Consider the following 24,622-nt stretch of genomic DNA (forward strand, 5'->3'; position numbering starts at 1 on the left):
AGGGTCTAGTGCACTGAATAACCATTTAACACTGGGAGCTTTAATGGCATGATTTTATACGACAAACCATATATTAAAAATCAGATCATTCCTGTTTTTTTGTTCATGCTAAGGACTGATTCACCATTTCACATTTCAATATGCATATATTTTTGAACTTTTTTCCTAAGAAAGAAGTTACCAAGTGAATTAAAATACAGCATTAATGACAAAAAAAGAATGGTATGTTGTTTTCAAAATCACACAGGATAAATGCTACTTCCAAAAATGCATGAGATAAATCTATTCCATTTTTAAGGTAGAGCCACTCCTGAAAAAACTGGCTTTCATGGCTCCAAAGCAACACAACTTTAAACTGTCAACACCAGTATATTGACTGGCTGTAAGCAGAAAATATTAGTTATTGTTTGTAAATTATGCCAGCATATTTGAATTGGACGCTGGGTATGTGAAACCATTATGGGGTATTACCCTCACCATCTTTGTATTGAACAATTGTCAATAAACACAATTGTACAAGAAATGGACACTGGTGACTTGCATATTGTACTCAAAAGACTGGCCATGAAGAAGTGTAAAATATATATCTGCTATACGTAGAGATCACATCTTTATCCATCACCCCTCAACCACCACAGCGTAACAGACAATGTAACTTTTATCTTTATGGAGCTGGTGGTAGGCAGAGGCACCAATCACCTGAGATGTAGTGGCAACCCTGCACCTTTTAGTAGTCAGTCTTGTGTGTGGTGCAGGTGCAATATGTAAGTCTCCAGCATCAAGAGTAAAGCCAGAATTTAAATTACCGGGGGAGAGGGATGTAACATTGCTGGTTCAACCTTTAAGGGGAACCAGTCATAAATGCTAATGTAGGGTTTTAAGAGTCTTTAATTTATATAGCTGTTTAAGCTAATTCCGCACTGAATACACCACAGCCCAAAGAGTGCAGGGATTAGGAGTATGTAACTTACAGCACAGAGTATAGAGTGCTGCAGTCAGGCATGTATAGCATACACTTCGATGGTCAGTGGGGAAAGAGAGGGCTTCACCAATAGTGGTCAGAAGGAAGACTTACATTGATGGTCAGTGGCAAAACGTACACACCTTCTTTACAAAGGGGTTATTGGAACTGCATGTCAGAATGACACATAGAAAAATAGCTGATTTAATATATTTAAATGAAAACACAAATGCAAGTGCAAATTGGCCAGTTTGACTGCACTTGTGTCCAGAGTATGCTGTCTACCTTGAGTTCTGACTCGTGTAAATCGTTAAACCTATTTTTGACTACTTTTTCTTACCCGTAAAAGCAGTTTGAATGTTTTGCTTTTATATGGAAAAATAAACAATTTATATATTTTTACATAAAATATTAGATAAAAGGGATCAAGATGGTCTTTAAGAGGCGTTTGATTACTGTGCCCATTTCACAAGAAAGTGTGATGATACCTCATATGCTGTCAAAGAACTGAATGTGTATTTGGTCATAGCTTAACCTTTGCTTGTTAATGTTACTCAGGACAATGGACAGGTCATCAAGTGCTGTACAGAAAAATACTGCTGCTCCCCAAGCTGCCATAGCTAGAACAAGTTTCTAACAACCTGATCATCTTTCACTGGTGACAGAGATGACAACTCTGAAACGTCATCCCTTCAGTGACAGTTAAGTACTGCCCTCTTCTTCTGATATCTTCTACTTCTTACCATGTACTTGTACCTGAGTCCAGTTCACCCTGCACTATCATTACCTGATACTGAGCCGGATACTTCAAAAGCCCCTTTTCAAAAGAATTAACAGCTGTGCCATTATAAAGTCTTTGTCTCTGCCAATAAAATTATTAGACTTTGGTGTGTTCCACTTCCTCCTGGCATCCCTCTTTATATATGCTGTATAATTAATTTACACATTATAAGCATTGTAAGTTTATACAGAGCTTTGTTTGCACATCATCTTTAAAGAGGAGCTCCTGTCTCCCCCCAAAAATTGAAATACAGCACCTACAAATACTGCAGCTGTTGACTTTTTGATCGAAGGATACTTACCTGTCCAGGGATCCAGTGCTGTCCTTACCCAAGCTGATTCTTCAATCAGCTTCAGGTCCAGGCGCCGGGATGTTAACTAAGGAAAACTGGCAGTGAAGCCTTGTGTCTTCACAGCTGGTTTCCCACTGTGCATGTGCAAGCCTCTCTACGCTTTGTGAACGGTCCCGCAGTCTTCTGGGACCTGTGATGTGTCCCAGAAGGAGGAGGGGGTGAACTTCTGCTTGAATTGCTGCCGGGATCCAACCGGAAATGGGAGTGGATACCTGTCAAAGCCAGGTACCCCCCCAATAAAAGTGCCATTTTTTTCTATTCTTATTCTTATTAACAGTCACGTTTATTGAAAATGTACAGTGGTACAAACAAACAGAGGTACATATAAACGTAGTCAAACAAAATTGTACATCAAAGCATACAGCAGATATAAATGACCCAAATAGTATAACAATTGGCAGTTTTTTTAATGTGGCATGCTTTACCCAAGATACACCTGAGTAAACTTGGCAAACAAGCGAAAACTTGGTACAGCCAATTAATGGTGCCTAGTCTAGAGAGAAGAGAAACAAGAAAAATAAAGAGGAGGGGGGAGGAAGGAGGGAGTGGGGGGACCAATTTTTAAAGAGGGGGGATGCAAACAAGTGGAACTGCCTTTTTTAAGTGAAGTTCCACTGCAACTTGCTTAAAAGAAAGTGTCTATGACCAGTCCTGTTTCAGCTTACAAAAAAGCACCTCAACTAGGAATTGGCAAATCCTTTGCCAAAAATAAATTTATATATACAGTATATTTGCAGAGAGAGATAAATTAATTAAAAGAAAGTTGCACAGTGCAAACTTCCAGTGGAAGTAAATTTGGATTTAACAGATGAACATAGTTATTGCAGTTTTCATACACTTGGTTCTCATCCGATTTAATCCTGCCAGATGAGGGTTTTTTGAAGTAATTTCAATCCAGTATATGTCCTGTAGAAGGTTAAAATCGATCCCACACTCATGTGGTCTATAAAAGACCTTTATTTTTGGCAAGGTCAAATCTTAAAGTACAGACGCAAAGTTCCCATGGCCACCAACAGCCATTTTTCATACAACCGTAACACTTCCTTTGGGTACGTTTGTACTGATATGTGAAGTACTTTTAAGGAATGAATAGCAGGATTAAGTGGTACCCTGTCACAAAGTTAAAGTATTAGATTTATTATCGAGTGTGAAAAATGATAAGATGCTCAGCTAACAGTATTAAGCACTACGCAGAGATGAGTTGGCCTGCTGCTACTCTGCAATAAATCTGGGAAAATCAGCACTTTGCTGTCGCTGCTAATATGCTTGATGTTTCCTGCACTACTTTCTCCACTGCCTCTACAATTTGTATTACAGAACATTGTTTTTTAGTGTCACTTTTACTGTAACACTTCTTTCTAAAATGACACAACTTTTTTTAATAGCTGGCTGCAACCCAAAATGGCAAAAAATACATTTGTAAAGTGTCCCTACCCTTGGTTTAAAAAACTGTTTTTTTGTTTCTCTCTTTTTGCTGTCTGTGCCCTGTTTCCCCTTCCTTTCCTAATGATGGAACAGGAAATGAAGAGAAATCTTCGCAAAGTTAGGGGCAGCTCCCTCTAATGCCGCGTACACACGGTCGGACTTTCTATCCTACTTGGTCCGGCACACTTTCCGACGGACTTTGTCCGCCAGGTGCGCCGGACTTTAAAACGGACGGACTTGCCCACACACACCCGGACTTTCCGGCGGGCTAAGTCCGCCCGTCTTTCCGACGGACTTTCGCCGGAGTTCCGGCGGACTTTCAGAATGAACGGACTTGCCCACACACGGACAAGTCCGTTCATTTTGAACGTGACTCAGGTGCGACGGGACTAGAAAAGGATGTCAATCTTGCCGCTTTTATCGGCGAGATTGACACCTTGCGAGCCCCGTCGCGGGGCATACCAGGCCCTTAGGTCTGGTATGGATTATAAAGGGAACCCCCTACGCCGAAAAAACGGCGTGGGGTCCCCCCTAAAATCCATACCAGACCCCGATCCGAGCACGCAGCCTGGCCGGTCAGGAAAGGGGGTGGGGACGAGCGAGCGCCCCCCCCCTCCTGAACCGTACCAGGCCGCATGCCCTCAACATGGGGGGTGGGTGCTTTGGGGGAGGGGGGCGCCCTGCGGGGCCCCCCCACCCCAAAGCACCTTGTCCCCATGTTGATGAGGACAAGGGCCTCTTCCCGACAACCCTGGCCGTTGGTTGTCGGGGTCTGCGGGCGGGGGCTTATCGGAATCTGGGAGCCCCCTTTAATAAGGGGGCCCCCAGATCCCGGCCCCCCACCCTATGTGAATGAGTATGGGGTACATGGTACCCCTACCCATTCACCTAGGGAAAAAGTGTAAGTAATAAAACACACTACACAGGTTTTTAAAATATTTTATTAAACAGCTCCGGGGGGGGGGATCTTCCTCCGGCTTCGGGGGTCTTCTTCCGGCTTCGGGGGTCCCTCCGCTTCATCTTCTCCCGGCGTCCGGTTGGTTCTTCTCCGCTCTCTTCTCCCGGTGTTCCTGTTCTTCGGCCGGCTCCTCTGCTGTCTTCAAGTAGCTCTCTTGCCAGCAGAGGTCCGGACTTCTGGGCTTCTGGGCTTCTGGGCTTCTCTTCCCCAGATGTTGACACGACGCTCTCTCCTGCTGGACTGCTCTCCGAGGGCTGCGTTGTGACTTATATAGGCGGAGACCCCGCCCCCTTTTGATGTCACAGTGCCTGGGCATGCTGGGACTGTGACGTTTTAGGGGGCGTGGTCAACATCACCCAGTGACCACGCCCCCTAAAACGTCACAGTCCCAGCATGCCCAGGGACTGTGACATCAAAAGGGGGCGGGGTCTCCACCTATATAAGTCACAACGCAGCCCTCGGAGAGCAGTCCAGCAGGAGAGAGCGTCGTGTCAACATCTGGGGAAGAGAAGCCCAGAAGCCCAGAAGCCCAGAAGTCCGGACCTCTGCTGGCAAGAGAGCTACTTGAAGACAGCAGAGGAGCCGGCCGAAGAACAGGAACACCGGGAGAAGAGAGCGGAGAAGAACCAACCGGACGCCGGGAGAAGATGAAGCGGAGGGACCCCCGAAGCCGGAAGAAGACCCCCGAAGCCGGAGGAAGATCCCCCCCCGGAGCTGTTTAATAAAATATTTTAAAAACCTGTGTAGTGTGTTTTATTACTTACACTTTTTCCCTAGGTGAATGGGTAGGGGTACCATGTACCCCATACTCATTCACATAGGGTGGGGGGCCGGGATCTGGGGGCCCCCTTATTAAAGGGGGCTCCCAGATTCCGATAAGCCCCCGCCCGCAGACCCCGACAACCAACGGCCAGGGTTGTCGGGAAGAGGCCCTTGTCCTCATCAACATGGGGACAAGGTGCTTTGGGGTGGGGGGGGCCCCGCAGGGCGCCCCCCTCCCCCAAAGCACCCACCCCCCATGTTGAGGGCATGCGGCCTGGTACGGTTCAGGAGGGGGGGGGGGGCGCTCGCTCGTCCCCACCCCCTTTCCTGACCGGCCAGGCTGCGTGCTCGGATCGGGGTCTGGTATGGATTTTAGGGGGGACCCCACGCCGTTTTTTCGGCGTAGGGGGTTCCCTTTATAATCCATACCAGACCTAAGGGCCTGGCATGCACCGCGCTCACCGCAATAGGAAAATTTGTTTTTCCTATTGCAGAGAGCGCGAGATGCAATACCCTGCCCTCGCGTCGTATCTGGTCCGTCGGACCAGCCTACACACGAGCGGGCTTTCCGTCGGACCAGCACACACACAAGCGGACTTTCCGCCCGAAACTGAGTCCTACGGAAAGATTTAAAACTTGTTTCAAATCTAGGTCCGGCGGGCTTTTGGGAAGAAGTCCGCCGGAAAAGTCCGCCGCCGCCCACACACGGGCGGATTGTCCGGCACACTCTGGTCCGCCTGACCAAGTATGCCGGAAAGTCCGACCGTGTGTACGCGGCATAATACAGTTGTCTCTGGAACGGAGGTGTTTCCATTGGAAGATTTATCCTCATCACTTGTTCTGGCTACAACTCTAAAATTGTGGGTCTGCCCCAAGTTTCTGTTTCAGTGACGGTGAACTATATTAAATAATGATGGTGTGTCTTTGCAGTGGTGACACAGAAAGCATTAAAAACAAAGTAAAACTAAAGGCATAACTTTTTTTTAACTTTAGTTTAGATGGTTTAAAATCCCAAATGTTGTGTTGTCCCCAGAAAAGTAATAGATGGTAAGATTGTCAATGGGGACACTGGTTCTGGTGACCTGGGAGACCCCAAGGGGTTCCCTTAATTAATTAATTAATTTGCAGGAATTTCCTCTCGCTTCTTGTTTTGGCTATGGGACAGGAAGACAATGGAAATCTCGGCAATGGGACACAGATGATAAAAAATAAAATGACAGGAGTTATAACCCTCCCTAACTAGGTCCAAAATGAAAAAAAAAAAGTTTCACCACAGTTTTGCTTTAACAGCAGGTTTAACTCTTCCCTAATCTAATGTTGGCCATACAATAGTTGAGTTTCAAATGATCATTCATATGAAAAATCTTATCAGAACAATTGATGATGAATTTCATTTGAAAGTTTTACTTTTTTTTTTTTGGAGTGGATGGACTTTCCCAAACAAAAAACACATTCACTGTTAGAAATTAGTTTGTTCAAGAAAAATTTTCCATCCTGATTTGTAGAATTTTATTTGTCACTGGTAGAAAACAAATGTTGTTTTGACCCCATCAACAATTAGAAAGTCGATGACCGTTCCTAAGCAAGAATTTTCTAATGAAATTCTACTAGTCTATGACTAGCTTAAAGTGTAAGTTCACATTTACAGAAAATCTGGGTGGCCTTATAGCTCTTTCACACGGGGCGGATCAGTGATGATCTGCCCCGTGAACAACCGCTTGCTCAGTGGGGATCGCTGAGCAGGAAGATGACAGGTCCATCGCTGCACACTGTGCAGCAACGGACCTGTCAGAGTGCCGCTCTCCCCTATGGGGGATCGGATGATGACGGACCGTAGTGTCCGTCGTCACCCAATCCGATCCGAAAACAGATGGAAAAGTAGGGTTTTCCTCCGTTACACTTTTCGGATCGGAGCGGGTCGGATGTCAGCGGACATGTCACCGCTGACATCCGACGCTCCATAGGGATACATGTATGTCCGTTTTTCATCCGAAAACGGAAGGATGAAAAACGGACATACGGATCCCCCGTGTGAAAGAGCCCTTACACTGGACACCCTCCAACCCCTTCCCCCCTCACTTCCCGTTCCAGGGATTTGAAATCCTCCTAGTTTTCTCTCCTCTCCTTGCAGTGCTGACAGGATGGGCTAGAATGCCTCTTGTCCGTACACGCTAAGAGGTATGGATAGGATATTAAGCCGAACAAGCAGCAAATTTAACCCTTAACATCTTCCCCCTCGATACTTAACTCCTAAAGTATGCCCTCAACACTTCACTCCTCTTCCCATCCACAACTAACCTCTAAGCAAAACTATAAACTATTGCCTATTCTGCACTTCATCCCGCAATGGGTGCCTCTGCGTCAATAACCGGCAGTCCCGCACCAAGTGCATTTGGCGTTTTGTCACCACAATTAACTGAATCAAAAAAAGACCAGTTATCAAAATACAAAGTAGAGGTTTTCTACCGACATACTGTAGATATGAATCCTAGCTCTTGCTGATTATGTGAGTGATTGCCATGGGTTACATCTGCAGCTTATTAATTACACAAACAAAGCTAATAACTATTGTATATTGTTATAAGATAATTATTTACTGGCTATCAGATAATATAATAAATAAATATATTCATGCTAAAGTATCGATTAATGTAAAAACTTGAGCCCACAAGAATCCTGGGTGCACTGACAGATGCTTCAGGAATTCTGGCCAGCAAGGAGACATATCTTGTGGTCTTGTCCATGGCTGACTGGCTTCTGGTCCAGGCTTTTTGGTCTGTTGCATACCTTTTTTATTTGTCGAATCATAAGGACACCAAATCGGTTCTACTACACTGCCCTATCCTAGGCTGCCTCACATACTAACAAAAATAAGCATCCTACCTATTTCTGTCTGCAAAATGGACCATTGCGCAGGCCTGGAAGAAACCATCGGTTCTGTTTCAGGGAGTATAACATAACATGACTGTTTTAATGGGTAATGAAAAAATGTCCAGTATTTAAAGGACTTCCATTCCAAATTTCTTAACATTTGTGAACCTTGGAATAACTACCCCCTACCTTCTTTACATCCGACCAGTTAAGGTTGATTATGATGTGATGCCTGAGGGGGCCTCAGATTTGTGCCCCCTCCCCACTCTACCCCCCTGTCTCCTTGCCCTTCCCTCTTGTCCTTTCGTTCTGGTCCTTTTTCGATTCAGCATGTTATATGCCGGGATCTCCGGCCCTGGGGAATTTACTGGATTACGAACACTCTAATGTTACCCCAGGAGCCCGAACAGTTAGCTGTATATGGTTTATTGCATGTTTACTATTGCCACTCTGTTTGACTAATATTCTGTGTAATTGTGTTGTTCCCCCTGTGGGTGAACTTGAACCTATTATCCATTGAAAACCAAATAAAAACTATTGCACAGAATGTAAAAACTTGGACACAATGATGTTTTTGAGATGTGCATTGCTTTAGAAAAACATACTGTATGGTCCTGGCTGACCAAGTCAACACCACATCCCAAGAAAGGCAATGAGACTATAAACTTAAAAAAATAGAAAATAGACTATAAAGTTAAGCTGAACACAAAGCAGCACAATCAGTACTGACAAAAATGAATTCTTGAAGAACAGATGAGCACCCAGCCAGTAACTGCTCTGTCAGTACAGCCGGGATGAATTTCTGCAGTGTCAGGTTTAATTCATCCTGAGTGGCTCAGACGATATGTGGAGAGACAAGTAAAGTCGGGACAGTCAGGGAGCTCTCAAAGCAAATTTTTTAGTCTTCATATTCAAAGAACATGTTTTATGACTGCGCTCCCTGCTGTGCTCACAGATAAACATAGCAATAATTCATTATTTATGGGCAAACGTAAATGGCAGATTACTTCATCAATTTACCATCCCCAGCCAGATGTCTTGAATAGATCAGGATAGTCTTCTAGACTGGGTTTAATTTAAAATTAGACATAGTATCCCATAAGTTAAATATACTACTTTTAAAACTATTAATTGCGCTACAGAATGCCAAGGTCCTCATTCATCTTTTGGAATCAATGTATGCAGTGGGAGAGAGTAAATTAAGTAGATATTGGTACATTAAGTAAAATACCTCTGTCTAAACAGAATTCTTTGTCTGTCACAACATGTCAATAACCAATAAATTGTCTCTGCATTTGGATAGTGTTATTATATGCAGTAAGGGAACTGGAACATATTGAAACATACTATGGTGATTAGGATTACTAGTCTACTACAAATAAACTTTGGCCCCATACTAAAGTGAAGTAGTCAATATCAAGAAATTAATTACTGCATGCAGTGTAAAGACACAAAGACCCAATATCCAAATCCTTTCTGTGAGAGATCACTTCAATTGGTAGAGCTTTAAGGACTAAGCCACTAGCTTACTTCTTTTTTAAGGGATTTTTTTGCCCAATTTTATTAAAATAAAGCTCAGAAAAAAAACAAAATCAATGTGTTTCCTTTGCAGGGGTTTATGAGGGAACAATGGATAATCAGTCTCTTGGCTTACATATATATCACCACAACTCTGGCCTTACTCAGCCGTTGTCTGTCTTCTAAAGACTGTCCTCTCACAAACGCTTGGTCCATACACTTAGCAGCCCCGTGATTCTCTGGTTCCCACGTCTATCCTTGGTGCAGCCCTCCTAACTCCTTGGCAGAGACCTCTGGGGTGGAGCCCTTGACCATCGTCATGATTCTCCTAAAAGCCCAGAACATACCTGCCCAATATGTGTGCTAGGGATCCTAAATCCAGGACCCAGGATTGGAGATTTCAACCCTCCCAAATCTCTACAAAATCTCTGGGCTCCAGGGATTTACCAACTGATGAGGAAACTGAAAAGCCATTTTCCTCTCAATGGCACAAGCACCCTGGAGCTCCATCAACCTGTCTGGATAAAAATCCTGGGTAATAGTCTCTTTTTTACCCCATGGCAGGTCATATAAGTCACAGTTATTTTGTGACTCAAAATTAAAAAATTAAAAAAAGGTAAACATTGCTTTGTGTTGTAACAATGCACAAGGTTGAGCCATGGGTTTTTATGGTTTGAGGAAGCCACATAACACACATATCCACCACAGATTGCTCTGCAGAGGGCCACCCCAAGTGTAAACTAGTCCTTAAAGTGTTGTCTATGGACAATTATGGGTACTATATTATTTCCCCATTTCACAGGCAAGAGCAATTAGAAAAAATAAACATACAAACTCACATTGATTTTGTAGCCTCAGCGTGATGCTGCAGCTGTCACCTGCCGACTCTAAGACTCAGAACTGGGCAATCACACAACCACCAATCTTCAGTCCTTGGTCCACGATGAGCAGAGAGTAATGGCTCAAGGGAAGAAGGATGACCCCTGAATGCCACACATCCATGGTGTACTACAGAGATGAGTGAAGTGGCAAGGGGATCCCCATGACTAATCTCCAGGGGGCGGAGAAAAATGAATTGGGGGTGTGGCCTGGTCAGTGTCCAGGCTGAGGTTGCCACGTCACTCATCTCTGTAGCACACCATGGATGTGCGGCATTCAAGGGTCAGCCTTCTTTCCTTGAGCCATTGCAGGAGCCAGGATGGGCTCCAACCCCTGCCAGCACTGGTTTGCATACCCCCCTTCACCGAGCCTGAGTGGCACACTAACCATTTACGAGTCACAGAGAGTAATGCCTGTCAGTCACCACTCTCTGTTCTGCCCTTCCAGCGCTCACTGAAGTGCCAAGTAGAAGGGAGGACAGGAGCAGCTGGCTCAGACTTTCAGCCGTGCACTGACAGGCTGAGTCAGCTGCCGCTCAGGCATCTGGGTGGAATCCCGACATTATTGCCGGGATTCTTCCAGAATATGAAACAGCTCTGTGACATCAACCGACAGTGGACTTTAGCACTCCTGTGATTCACAAGAGAAGCATTGCTAAAAAATAGTTTGATACTTCTCTTTTAAGGCTTGATATGTTGGTATTTATTTACTAAATGCAATCCTATCTTTTATATTTTTTTTAAAAAGTAGGTATTATATTGTGTTTGTGTGCACTAAAACTCATTCTAGTGCATTTTTTCAGAAAATATGCATGTTTATAAACAGTTGTGGAAAAATCATGCGCACAAAAAAAAAGTTGCAACTGTCTCTATTTTACTTATCGCACTGCTTTGAGAAAAAATATAATTGTTTGGAAGGTAACAGTAGTTTTCTAGCAAAACAGAGCAGATTTTAACATGTATGTGAAAAATTGCCCCAGTAAGTGTTTAAAAATCAGCTGAGCATTGTAAATGGTACCCATGGAAATGAAGTCACTTGTAATAAACGTTCAGATTCTGCACATAAAGATTTCTGAATGATATTACTGCATTCATTGATCGGCCCTGGGTTTGATTGTAGAGGCAAGCAGATCAGTATATGCCTCATGATCTAGAATTCACTCTTCAAAAGTGTAAATTGCCATCTAAAGAAACAAATATCTTTTTCAAATTATGTGACAGCAAGATTCAACTGTGAGCTCCAGTTAGGACTGAAGTATAATAATTTTCACACATTTTACCTTACTAGAACTATACAGAGGAAATTAAGCACTTTAGCCATCCTAAATAAAGCATGACACTAAATATAATGATACAATGCTGTCAACACCCTAGAGCTTCAGAATCTCCATAATTAACTTTCTTTGCACTTAGTCATGTGATTTGGGCATTTACACAATCAGGCTTCCCTAACCTAACAAGACCAAGTCTTAAAACCTCTATCCCAACCAGACTGTGTCCCAAGGGAAAAATATTAAGGTAATTATTTTTTTTTTTCATAAAGCATGAGAAAAATGTCACAAGGGATCAAATCAGACTATAGTAATTAGAAAGTGAAATATAACAAAAAAAAGTGTTACATTTTATATGAGCTCCATTTGCTCTTTTAGGTCCCTTTTGGAGTTTGGATAAAGCAGGGATCACAAATGTGAGAAGTAATTAGCTAATTTACTGTGATACGAAAACTTGACTGATTTCTTGCTCAGGATGAGGTCAGCTGATGCCTTATGACTTAGGAAAAACTGCAATTGCAATTTCCCGCAGCCAATGTCCCAAGAAAAAAAAGGGATTATTTAGAAGATATTCTTTTTAAACATGTATAGTTCGGGTCTCCCGTAATTCCTTCTTTAACCCTTTCAATCCAGAGGTTGCCTGTGCCTACATGCTCAGTACAAGTAAATTACCTTGACAATACTCTGCTTTGCATGTATAAATTATTTTACATTTTTTACGGACAAGAATGTTTTTTTTTTAGTAAACTGTTATAGTAAAAACTAAGCTTTGTGTTTTTTTTATTATACACTGATGATTGCACAAATATGTAAAAAAAAAAAAGGCCTACTTTTTAATTTTTTATTTATTTGCTGCTATTTTTTTAATGCTGTAGTTGTATCTGATAATGTTAAACAGATGGCACGTCAGACGTACCATCAGCCTGAAGGTGTTCATCGGCAAGTTGAAGGCTTTTATTTTTATAATGAAACCTCCAACCAGCATGTGATCACTATGCCATAGCTAACATGGTGATCATGTGATCACTATCACGACTCTGATCGTCAATGGGGACCCGGGATGTTTAATAACTGTTGACAGCCATCACAATATGTGAACAAGTGCCTCTCAAAAAGAGGACCTTTATAAACATATCCCCAGCAGGCAGCAGGCAGAGATTCACTGCTTTGTCAAACAGTATAGTAAGCAGCTGTTGTGACATCAGTAAAGTATATTTGGAGTTGCCCAAATCTGTGTGCAAATTTCAGCAGTGTGGGATAGTTTGCTTTCCACAGTGATGGATGTTGTGTTACTGATATACAAGAGGATCTCCCATTAACGGAGAGGAGATATACCATGTGTTCATGGCCACGCTGCACTGTATCTTGCTTTTGACTATCAGTGTAAGTATTTGTAAAGCTAGCCATAGACAGGTGGTTTTACCTCTATTTACACAAGCGAGGTGGCTGGAAAAAGGCCCTATAATATGACAGCGAGACTTGTCTCTGTCAGAGTACACTGATCAGGAGCTGTAGCCATCGATGGACAAAAGTCTTCCCTAGGAAGTCCCCTTTGACAGTAATTGATGAAACGATTAGGGACAGCCACACACTGATAAAAATTTGGCCAGTCTCTGCTGAACCGGCTGAATTTTGATCCATCTATGGCCAAGTGTTGTTTTTCGGGCAAACCAGGCAGAAAACATAACCATATCTTGTCTGCCCCTGCAACAGCAGCACAACTTGGTCTTGCAGTAGTCAAATGCTCCTCCCTTCTGGGGCTCACTAAATGAGCAGCTGCACCATGATAAGGACCTCTTCTTACTCCATTCTTCTATCAGCATGCTCTCTGTCAACACATGGGCACTGCAGCAGAGCCTAATTGGCTCCAAGTACTGGTCCCACCTCTCCTAGTCCAAATGATACTATGCAAGGAATCATAGGAGTCTAATATTAAGGCTCCATGCAAACTGGGCTTAAAGCGGGGGTCCACCCACACCGCCAAAAAAAAAAATATTAAAAGCCAGCAGCTACAAATACTGCAGCTGCTAACTTTTAATACATGGCCATTTACCTGTCCCAGGGTCCAGCGATGTTGGCAGGCGACGCCGAGAACCCGCTCGGTTCTCGGCAGCTGCCGCCGCCATCCTAGGTGAGGGAATCCAGAAGTGAAGCGTTGCGGCTTCACTTCCCGGTTCCCTACTGCGCATGCGCAAGTCGCGCTGCGCGTCCCAAGTGGTCCCCGCTCTCTCCTGGGAGCTGTGTGTTTCCCAGGAGACGGCGTGGTGGGGACGGGAAGAGGCGTAGACTCCCATGGGAGTCTATGCCGGAAGTGGGTGCAAATACCTGTTCCATTTTTGTGTGGAACTCCGCTTTAAAAAAATGACAGTTTTTTGCCAAGTGTTTTTGTACATAGTTTAGACAAGTTTAAGAGAGTTTAGTATTTTTTCTGCAAGAACACTCCAATCAGAAAAGCAAACCAGAAGAGGTTTTTTTTCCTTCTTCTAAATGTTGAGCTCAAAATATGCCAGTAAATGTCCTAATGTGCATAGACACATATAAGAACATTAGTGGCGTCTAGAGGCAAAACACACACTCCTGTAGAAGCAGCAATTTTTAAGCTAGTGTGCATGGAGCCTCAAACAGATTCATGTTCTTACACAACTGGTATTTCAAAATAAATAGAATTATTTTTACTTGAATGCATTTGCAATCATTTTTGGTTTCAACTGCCTGGAAATTGCTCTCATTTTCATGAGTAAAAGGGAACAATCCTTCAATGACCACACTATTGGAGCAAAGCAGCACACTCTACACTAAAAGTCATAGCATATAAGGCTCATATGGGTCACATAATTTGTGAAAATCTGAATGGCTATAAACTTGCATGAGTACATGATCATGCTTATTCAACAGATTAAAAAATTATGTGCAGCAACCCATAGCAACCAATTAGTATTTCTTCCTCACTGGTCTGACTAAAGAAAACTGAAACCTGCTATTGATTACTGCAACTTGCCCAACCCTTAATGAGACAAGATTTTTAGAAAACATGCAAAGCAATCATTGTTTTTTCTCTCACCCACTTCCTTTAAGTGTTCGTTTTCTTATTATACCATTTTTTATATTATGTTTGTTTTCTGTCTCAGGAATGTTTTTCAGTTTTAACAACGACACAGAAATAAAAACTGTGGGTGGGATCTTCATCCATTATGCTGGTTTTTTTACTATTTTTTTAGTTTGATAGAACAAGAGTCATGGGTTGGCCTCTACCTCTAAAGCCCTAAAGAAAACATTTTCAAAATGAATACAGTATGTTTTACAGATTTAGACACAAAGCACTGGTAAGGAAGAAATCCTACAAAGATACACAATGATCCATCTAGAAGATGGAAAGAGTTAACTTTGAGGGCACTCAACTATTTCTGACAGGTCTCAGCTGACTGGAGAACACATATATCATAACTGGGGGAAGCCCACACCAGGAGCCATTCAGTCTAGCCAGTATCATTGGTGATTAAGAAAAAAAAAAGAGGCAGCAATTCTACACCTGTCACAGATTCAACACACAGCCCCCAAAATAAAGAAATATTAATAAATGTAAAATGCTACCAATGGTTTCTTTCAGCAGAACTTGATGGTTTACAGTTCAGATATTAAAGGGTCAATCCACCCAAAGTAAATGTTTCCCTTGTTGGCAGATACTGGAGATTTACACCACCTGATGATTTCCTTTTCTCCTGTCAAGGGCTCTATTGGTGCAATTTCTGTGCTTGAGTGTGACCATTATGATGGATTCTCACTTTCCCTGTTGGAGTTTTTCTATTTATCTCATATATTGGCCATTGCATCGGGGGGGGGGGGGGGGGGGGCATGGTGGATAAATCTCAAGGATAGGAAAGAAGCCATGGGGCTTTAAACAAAAGCATAAGTCATTCAATTATTATTTTCTATGCATTTGTGATGTGTGTGTTTTTTGTACCTTTTGATGTATAAATTAATCAGGATTATGGGAGGTAATGTAGCAACTATTAAAAACAGAGAAATGCCTGGCTGCTATCCCCATAAGGACATAACAGACATTCTTTGTAGAACTCCAGTCATTAAATATCCTTGAAAATTGTACCATGTGTCATTAAACTGTCTGTAAGACCATTAAAGGACAGTGACTTTTTTTGTAGTGAAAAGAGTGAAATGATTGGTCATGTACCATGATTTCATTCTGATGCACTGTAAGGGACAAGTACTCACAGAGAGGCCAGCCATTTAACTGATGTTCTGCTAATTGGTAACTTTAACCAGGCTTTGGCAAAAAAGTTTAAAGGTCTTTTTTTCCAGTAAAAAGACCAATATAGCAAATGTGTCATAGAAGAAAGAAAAATAATTTAATGTGTAACATAAAAGCATAAAATAATACTTACTTGGTAAGGGTAGAGGGTCACACCATTGGCTCTTGACAAAGACCAAGAACCATCAAGATACTGATGCGCTTGAATGGCTACTGAATTTAAGATGTTACCGTTGTTTGGGCTTGTGGCCATTTGAAGACTGGCTTTGGCTTGATGCGAAGGAGACCCGTTCTTTTTATCTTGGCCATTGGCAAGCCCAAGGCTATTAGGTTTTCCGCTGTGTTTGCTAGCCACAAATCCGGGGTAACTGGGTGCGGTATAAGGGTTTGGCATGTACACCCAGTCTCTTGGCTGATGGCTCCCCATGTGTCTTGGGCCCACAAGGGCTGGAATATTAGAATGTCCTGAAGGAGATCCAGGTGATGCTGCATCATATTGTTCAACATTAGTAGACTGTTCTAGGGTTGTCACCATCTGGATAGCTTCCTGTTTCAGCTGGTTTAGGTGCGTGGCACATATATCACAACGGTTGTCTCTCTCATTCCAGGACTTTCGGATGGTGTTTGGTACTTGCAACTTGTCGTGTATGCCCGATGTGATAGATGGGTCCTAAAAAGTAATAAAGGCATATATAAACAAACACATACATAAACAAACTCATAAAGTAAAACAACGAAATATCATTGATAAAATGCCAAGATAAAAGAAATGGTCCTTGGTCAGTTCTGATTAGAAAAATAATACATTTTACTTGATCAAGGGATTTACCTATATGAATATTATCTTACATACACCTTTACACTTGACCTAACATTCGTTCTAATGTTAGCAAAGTAAATGGCATTTTATTGGCATTTCAGAGAACATATTCATTATGTTAGCTCCCTTCTCAGTCAAAGGGTTTAAGCTACAGTATACTGCATGCCAGGGTTATTATGATTCTGAAAAGTAGAGGTGATAACAAAACTCTAGAAACTTGTATTGTCAGCAATTCTGAAATATTCTGATCCAATCCATATTAAAGCACTGTGTTCCTTATAGTTCCTGTGGCTATGCCAATGCATTTCATCACTCTCTATTTAAAATCTTGAGGCATATTTATTATGGAACACACGTCTGTCTCTGTGACGTGCATAATAAACGCACAGGATGCATGTTATCTTAAACAAGCTTGCTGAAGAAACATTGAGGTAAAGGAAAGGAAATACATTTTTTTGATTTATGTCTTATTTATGTAAAAATGATTATAGTACACAAAAATCTACTTTTATTCTCAGTGTTATAATTATTTCATTACAAACACAAAACTTAAGGCAGGATTTAAACCCAAAGCCAAAAATATGTTGCGGCTTACCAATCCTTCGATGTGGTGGCTGTATTAGTTTTGTTTTTAGGCTTTTTCCTTCTGTTATCACCTGGTGGTCTGGCCAGTAACATTCTACCTGCCTTAGGGTGTCTTTACTCTGGAGGAAGCAGCAGCCGAGACACCTTTGGACAGCAGCATTGGTAATCTGGGGAGAGGGTATTCTCTAGCACTAGCAGATTTAGACACACTTATGCCCCGTACACACGGTTGGATTTTCCTACGGAAAAGGTTCGATGGGACCTTGTTGTCGGAAATTCCCACCTTGTGTAGGCTTCATCACACATTTTCCAAAGGAATTTCCGTCAAACAAAATTTGAGATCTGGATCTCAAATTTTCTAACAACAAAATCCATTGTCGAAAATTCCCATCGTGTACACAATTCTGATGCACAAAGTTCCATGCATGCTCGGAATCAAGCAGAAGAGCCACACTGGCTATTGAACTTCATTTTTCTCGACTCGTCGTACGTGTTGTACGTCACCGCGTTCTTGACGTTCGGAATTTCCGACCAACTTTGTGTGACCGTGTGTATGCCAGACAAGTTTGAGCCAACATCCGTCAGAAAAAAAACATGGATTTCGTTGTCAGAATGTCCAATCGTGTGTACAGGGCATAAGGAGTTAAAGCTGAGCTCCAGCTAACACATTTCAAGCAGTTACAGCAAAAGTTTTTTTTTTCTTTTTGCGATAAAGGTTTTATATAAATAAATAAAAGCTGACTATTGTAAGCACCCCTGTTAGCTGTAAATGGTTTGTCTCAACCTTCTAACTGCTACATCTGCAAGACATCTTGGTCTTTTGAAAAACAACAAGCCCTTCTGACAGGATCACCAGGTGAAAATAAAGGAAAACGCCTAAAAAAAACAACAAATGCAGCCGTCACATCTTAGAACTGGTAAGTTTCAGCATAATAAATGTTTGCTTTTGCTACCACTTTAGATCATGGACTAATATTTACCATTATAGTTTCTAGATGTGCGTGGTATAATGTATAGTATATTTGGAAAATGTTCAGTTTAAATGACATTTACTTGAATAAGGTTTTTTTTTGCCATATAAATTATATGTCCATAAAGGGCAATTCAATTCAATGACAGCCAAGGATCTGGTAGTATTTAATTGAAGATACATTATTCCGTATGACGGGAAAGGATATAAACTGATACTGAGAACCTAACATGGAAGAGGATAAGAAGGATAAGGCTGTTGAATTGTCCATTGTATACATGTAGCCATAGTTTGTGAAGGGAGTACAAGTCACCAAGTCAAGTTTTGTCAATCACCGCTAATCCCAGAAAGACAGATTGACACCATTCGCCTGGATGTCCTATTTTCTGGATGTTAAATAGAACTCATTATAGTCCTATACCAGTTTATTTTCTGATTTCAGATAAACAAAATGATTTTTTATTAGGTCTTTAACAATCTACTATGTATGAGTCAATATGGTACAAATAGGAAACTGTGCAATTCCATTGTGGCTCCAGCCATTCATAAATGCATTCTATTTAGGCACCTAAATCTAGTGTAGCTAAAAATATTTACACACTATCCATGGGGCTAAAAACACATAATGTAACGCAAATACAGCTTAAAAGAAGTAATAAAGTAATATTTACAAATCCACAACACAAAGGAGATATGATCCATCCTGAACTATCAAAGATGCTTACAGCCTATGAAAAGGCAAAACTCTTTTTTTTTTTTCCATTTGGATAAGCGGGGAGATAATAGACCCTCTGTCAAATTTGTATTGCCCTTTGTGTCCTTACAGAGGAGATTCACCCATCTATTCTTGTTCCTGGTGGCCATTGTCATAAAACTGACAATGAGAGGAAATCCAGAATTTTAGAAATGCAATTGAAGCAAGAGGCTTGGGTGAATCATCTAACAGGGACACATTTCTGGTGACAACTGTCTTGGATGGTAATTCCCTTTAGGGAGATTTCAGGTCATCTCCTGTTGTGTTTCTAGGACAGGAAGTAGAAATCTCCCCACAGGACATGCAAAAAACAAAACAAAATAAAACAAACAGATGTTAAAACCCTCCTCAACTCTATCCAAAACTAAAAGTTTTAGCAATACCCTTTAACCGCATGCCATCTGCCCCATAGCAGCTTTAATGCTACAGGGCGGTAGCTGTGGGGCGTTTTATATTTATATATATATATATATATATATATATATATATATATATATATATATATATATATATATGTGTGTGATTCCAGACTTCTGCCTACAGGCACACACTCAATGTCCTCTTGCACCCGCCAATCGTTGGCAATACACAGAGAACTGAGATAGACAAGATGTAAACAAGGCACATCTCAGTTCTGACAGGGGGGGAGGAATTGATTTTGTGTTCCTGAAAAGCAGGGACTAGAATCCATTACTTCCCCTAGCAAAAGCAGCACAAATTTAACACACAAACACTGGCTAGGCACACAGTTAACCCCTTGATGTTAACCCCTTCCCAGCCAGTGTCATTAGTACAATGACAGTGCATATTTTTAACATTGATCACTGTATAAGTATCACTGGTTCCCGCAAAGTGTCAAAAGTGTCAATTAGTGTCAGAATGTCCACCGCAATATTGCAGTCCCGCTATAAGTCGCTGATCGCCACCATTACTAGTATAAAATAAAAAAAATAAGTAAATAAAAATTCCATAGATATTCAAAAAACAAACAGGGGGGACTTTTGGACTTTTTAGGCACAACTACATAAACATTCTATAAAAAATTTGTTTTATTAGAAAAATACATAACAACAAAATTGATAAATCTCGCTCCAGTGTCAGGAAGCCAGCAGACGTCGGAAGTCTCTATCCCCACTAGATCCAGGTGAATGTTATATCTACCTAGTATTTATTGAGACATTGTGCCTGTTGGCACCTATGCTACATATGACTACTTGAGATTCTTTGGGGGACCATACACATAGAGAACTGAGTGGCAATTTTAAACTTCCTCAAAACCAATATTGGATTAGGCCTGTATAGGAGACTTTACCAAATTATATCTACCTCGACGTGCATGGTTATACCATACCGCCGGTTTTCCGGTCCTCCCTGACCTGTGGGCGACATTTTTATGTTTTTAGATACGCTTAATATCCACAATATATACTGTCTGGCTCTTGAAGAAGCGTGAAGACACGCGAAACATGTCGAGCATCGAATATCCATATGACATGAATTAATTGACTGCGGATTTGCTATTCTGCCATCCTCTCGGACTGACTGTCACCTGGGATGTTGATCCAGATGTCCGAAGAGATATGTACTTAGATGGTGTTGTATAGCTATCGCCCTCCAATATATATATATATATATACATGTATTGTGGTTTTTTATCAATTTTGTTGTTATGTATTTTTCTAATAAAACAAATTTTTTATAGAATGTTTATGTAGTTGTGCCTAAAAAGTCCAAAAGTCCCCCCTGTTTGTTTTTTGAATACGTTATTGTAGGACGCGGCACAGGTATTTTTGGTGTATCCACGGTGCCACTCCGTGTTACGATACATCCCTAACTTTGTATTAATTCCGTAGATATATCCCATAATTTGTAGACACTATAACGTACGTGTAAACCAATCGATGTGTGCTTATTGGGATTTTTTTACCAAAAACATGTAGCAGAATACATATTGGCCTAAATTTATGAAGAAATGTGATTCTGTAAATATTTTATCGGATATGTTTTTTTTTAGTAGAAAGTTTAAAAAAAAATTTTTTTTCTTCAAAATTGTTGTTTTTTTGTGTTAATAGCACAAAAAATAAAAAACTCAGTGCTGATCAAATGCCATCAAAAGAAATCACTATTTGTGGGGAAAAAATGAAATATATGTTATTTGGGTACAGTGTCACGCGACCGTGCAATTTTCAGTTAAAGTAGCGCAGTGCTGTATTGCAAAAAAGGACCTGGTCAAGAAGGTGGGTAAATCTTCTGGAGGTCAAGTGGTTAAATAAGCCAGTCCATTTTGTGTCAGAGGTTAATCGACAAGCATTCTCCAATAAATAACTCCAAACCCCTTATTTTTGCAACTAGTAAGATCTCTACAGTGGGGAACAAGACAAACACTTGATAATCACTGGATACAACACAGCAGGCTATAAGTAGCCTACTAACACTAATAAACAAGCTTATGCTAACTTTAGTTTCCAATCGGGATGTCAGTTTAATAAATGCTGACAGGCAAAAGAAGGTTTCACTCAGCCCCTTGACTTGTGTGGTCTGCAGAGCTCTAAGATTACAAACCTCTATAAATAAATCCCAAGCAACACCAAAAACAAGAGGAATAAGGACAAGAACATCATTTCTACACTGTAGTTGGTAACCCTAGCAATATCCTCGGACTACTAAAACAAGGTGCTATGCTGACAGGTGAGCACAAAAGACTTCTGCATCATCTTTTCTAAATAAAAGTTGTTACTGTAAAAATCAGACAAGTGGCTAGTTTTAAAGGCAGCACAATAAACAAGTTAGGTTGTACCATTGTGGGTCCCTAAATGTAGTAAATAAAGGTTTTCTCTAAAGGATATACTTGGTAATGAATTGTTTCTGATCCATATTTAGTTTCTTATAGAGCTGCACGATTCTGGCCAAAATGAGAATCACGATTTTTTTGCTTAGAATAAAAAGATCACGATTCTCACGGCGTAAAATCTTTCACATTATAAAAAAAAAATTGGGCTAACTTTACTGTTTTTTTTTTTTTATTATTCATTAAAGCATAATTTTTTTCCCAAAAAATTGCATTTGAACGACTGCTGCGCAAATACAGTGTGACATAAAATATTGCAACAACCACCATTTTATTCTCTAGGATCTCTACAAAATATATATATATATATATATATATATATATATATATATATATATATATATATATATAAATATAATGTTTGGGGGCTCTAAGTAATTTTCTAGCAAAAAAAAAAAAAAATTATTTTAACATGAAACCAACAAATGTCAGAAAAAGGTTTAGTGTTTAAGTGGTTAAACTTCCCTCATTTACACACCAAAGTGTATTCCTTTGAACTAAAGGACAAATCATTACAATGTTTATACTTAAGTTCCACTGCTAAAGAATGTTGTGATTCTTGGCAGACTGCCCGTTTTTTTTTTTTTCCGTTCTTTTGACGGCTGTCGGCTTTAGCAGAGCAGAGAGGATTCTCTGCATGAAAAGAATCGGGAAATACTTTGTCAAGATCCCAACAGGTGAAAAAATTGCGCTAACGATAGGGATCGTGCAGCTCTTGTTTCTTACATAGTTAGCATAGATGAAAAAGTCTATCCAGTTCAACCAATAGAAGGGAAAAAAATACAATCCTATACCCACAGTTGATCCAGAGGAAGGCAAAAAAAAACAATACAGCATGATCCAATTTGCTCCAGCAGGAGAAATTTCTTCCTAATCCCCCGAGAGGCAATCGGATGTTCCCTGGATCAACTTCACCAATAAATGTTAGTATCCAGTATTTTATGTGTATCTAGGAAAGAATCCAGGCCTTTCCTAAAGCAATCTACTGAGCTGGCCAGAACCACCTCTTGAGGGAGTATATTCCACATTTTCACAGCTCTTACTCTAAAGAAGCCTCTCTGTATTTGGAGGTTAAATCTCTTTTTTTCCAGTAGTAAAGAGTGTCCACCACCCCCTTTTCCTCTGTGATGACCTTAAAGTTAATAACTCAACACCAAGTTCACTATATGGACCACTTATGTATTTGTACATGTTGATCATACGATCATATCCCCCCTTAATCTCCTCTTCTCATGAGAGAATAAATTCAGTTCCTCTAATCTTTCCTCATAGCTGAACTCCTCCATGCCTCCTAGCAGTCTGGTTGCCCTTTCTGTTCCAACTTCAGTCAAAAAAGGTTTACATTTTTGCAGCATTTTATTCAATTAACAATCTGGACATGGATTAAAATCAGGCAACTGATTGAGGTATTTTATTTATTGTATTTAAAAATGATGAGGGAAATCACTTCCATTCATAAATGATAATTAAAAATAATTATTTTTGCTGTTTACTTATTGCCGGGAGATGAAGGTAGCCAAGCATCATAGAAGTCTATGAAGCTAAATACGACTGTGTGGGATATAAATAAATAGAGCCCTCAGCAGGTGAATCCTGGCAAGGATTCACCCACTGCCCTTGAATGTACTCCCTTAAGCCTGGTACACATGGGCCGAAGGTTCAATAGAAAGCGGCCTCTGTTGAAGGGGCATAACCGAAAAAGGAGCGCTGACTAGAGTGTTCTGGGTGGGGGAGGGATCCCTGGATTCCCCAGTCAGAACACAATAGTTGTACTAATGTTGGATAGTTGGTACAGCAGCTCCTTCTGAGCTGTCAGGTTTTTTTTTTGTTCAGCCCTGCTGGGTTGAACAAAAAAAGAAAAAATACTAGTGTGTACTATGCTTTAGTGATGTATGATCATTTTGAGGGGCTACCCATATACCCTGGACATTGATTGGTGGGGGGGGGGGGGGGGGGAATGCAAGTGTGAATGTGTGTGTGTTTTGGGGATTTAAATTAACATTCTTCAAAGGGGCAAAATAGAATAGCGTACTTTGTTTTAACCACTTGCCGCCTGCCCTATTACAAAATGATGGCGGCAAAGTGGTTTGATATCCCTGACCGGACGTCATATGACGTGATCAGGATATCGAGGTGCTGCGCGCCCCGGGGGCGCGCATCGCGGCGATCGTTGTTGCGGGGTGTCAGTTTGACACCCTGCAACACCGATCTAGGTAAAGAGTCCCTGACGGAGACTGATCACGGCTGATCACGATGTAAATAGGAAGAGCTGGTGATTGGCTTTTCCTCACTCGCGTCTGACACTGATTGTTTATCGGCACAGCTCCCCCTCGGATCCTACCCAGGACCACCAGGGAAGCCGCCCGGGACCACCAGGGAAGCCGCCCAGGACCACCAGGGAAACCAGCCACACTGGACCACCAGGTATGCCCCCTAGGGAAATACTAATCAGTGCAAAGGCAGCTGCCAATCAATGCCCAGGCAGCTGCCAATCAGTGCCCACTCCAATGCCTACCACTGCCAGTGCCACCAGGGAAGCCCATCAGTACCTCATATCAGTGCCGCGTATCAGTGCCGCATATCAGTGCCCATCAGTGCCAC

At 41.3% G+C, this 24,622-nt stretch overlaps 1 protein-coding gene across 1 annotated transcript in view; it reads right to left on the reverse strand.

The window, feature by feature from the left end:
* Positions 1-24,622, reverse strand: part of KIF26B (kinesin family member 26B) — a 570,886-nt gene that overhangs the window by 346,666 nt on the left and 199,598 nt on the right. Inside the window, exon 3 of the mRNA XM_073628022.1 lies at positions 16,178-16,714. Coding sequence (XP_073484123.1) covers positions 16,178-16,714 — 537 coding nt within the window. The remainder of the gene's footprint in view (positions 1-16,177; positions 16,715-24,622) is intronic.

The sequence above is a fragment of the Aquarana catesbeiana genome, linkage group LG04 (assembly GCF_042186555.1).
Source record: "Aquarana catesbeiana isolate 2022-GZ linkage group LG04, ASM4218655v1, whole genome shotgun sequence".
Lineage (NCBI taxonomy): Eukaryota > Metazoa > Chordata > Amphibia > Anura > Ranidae > Aquarana > Aquarana catesbeiana.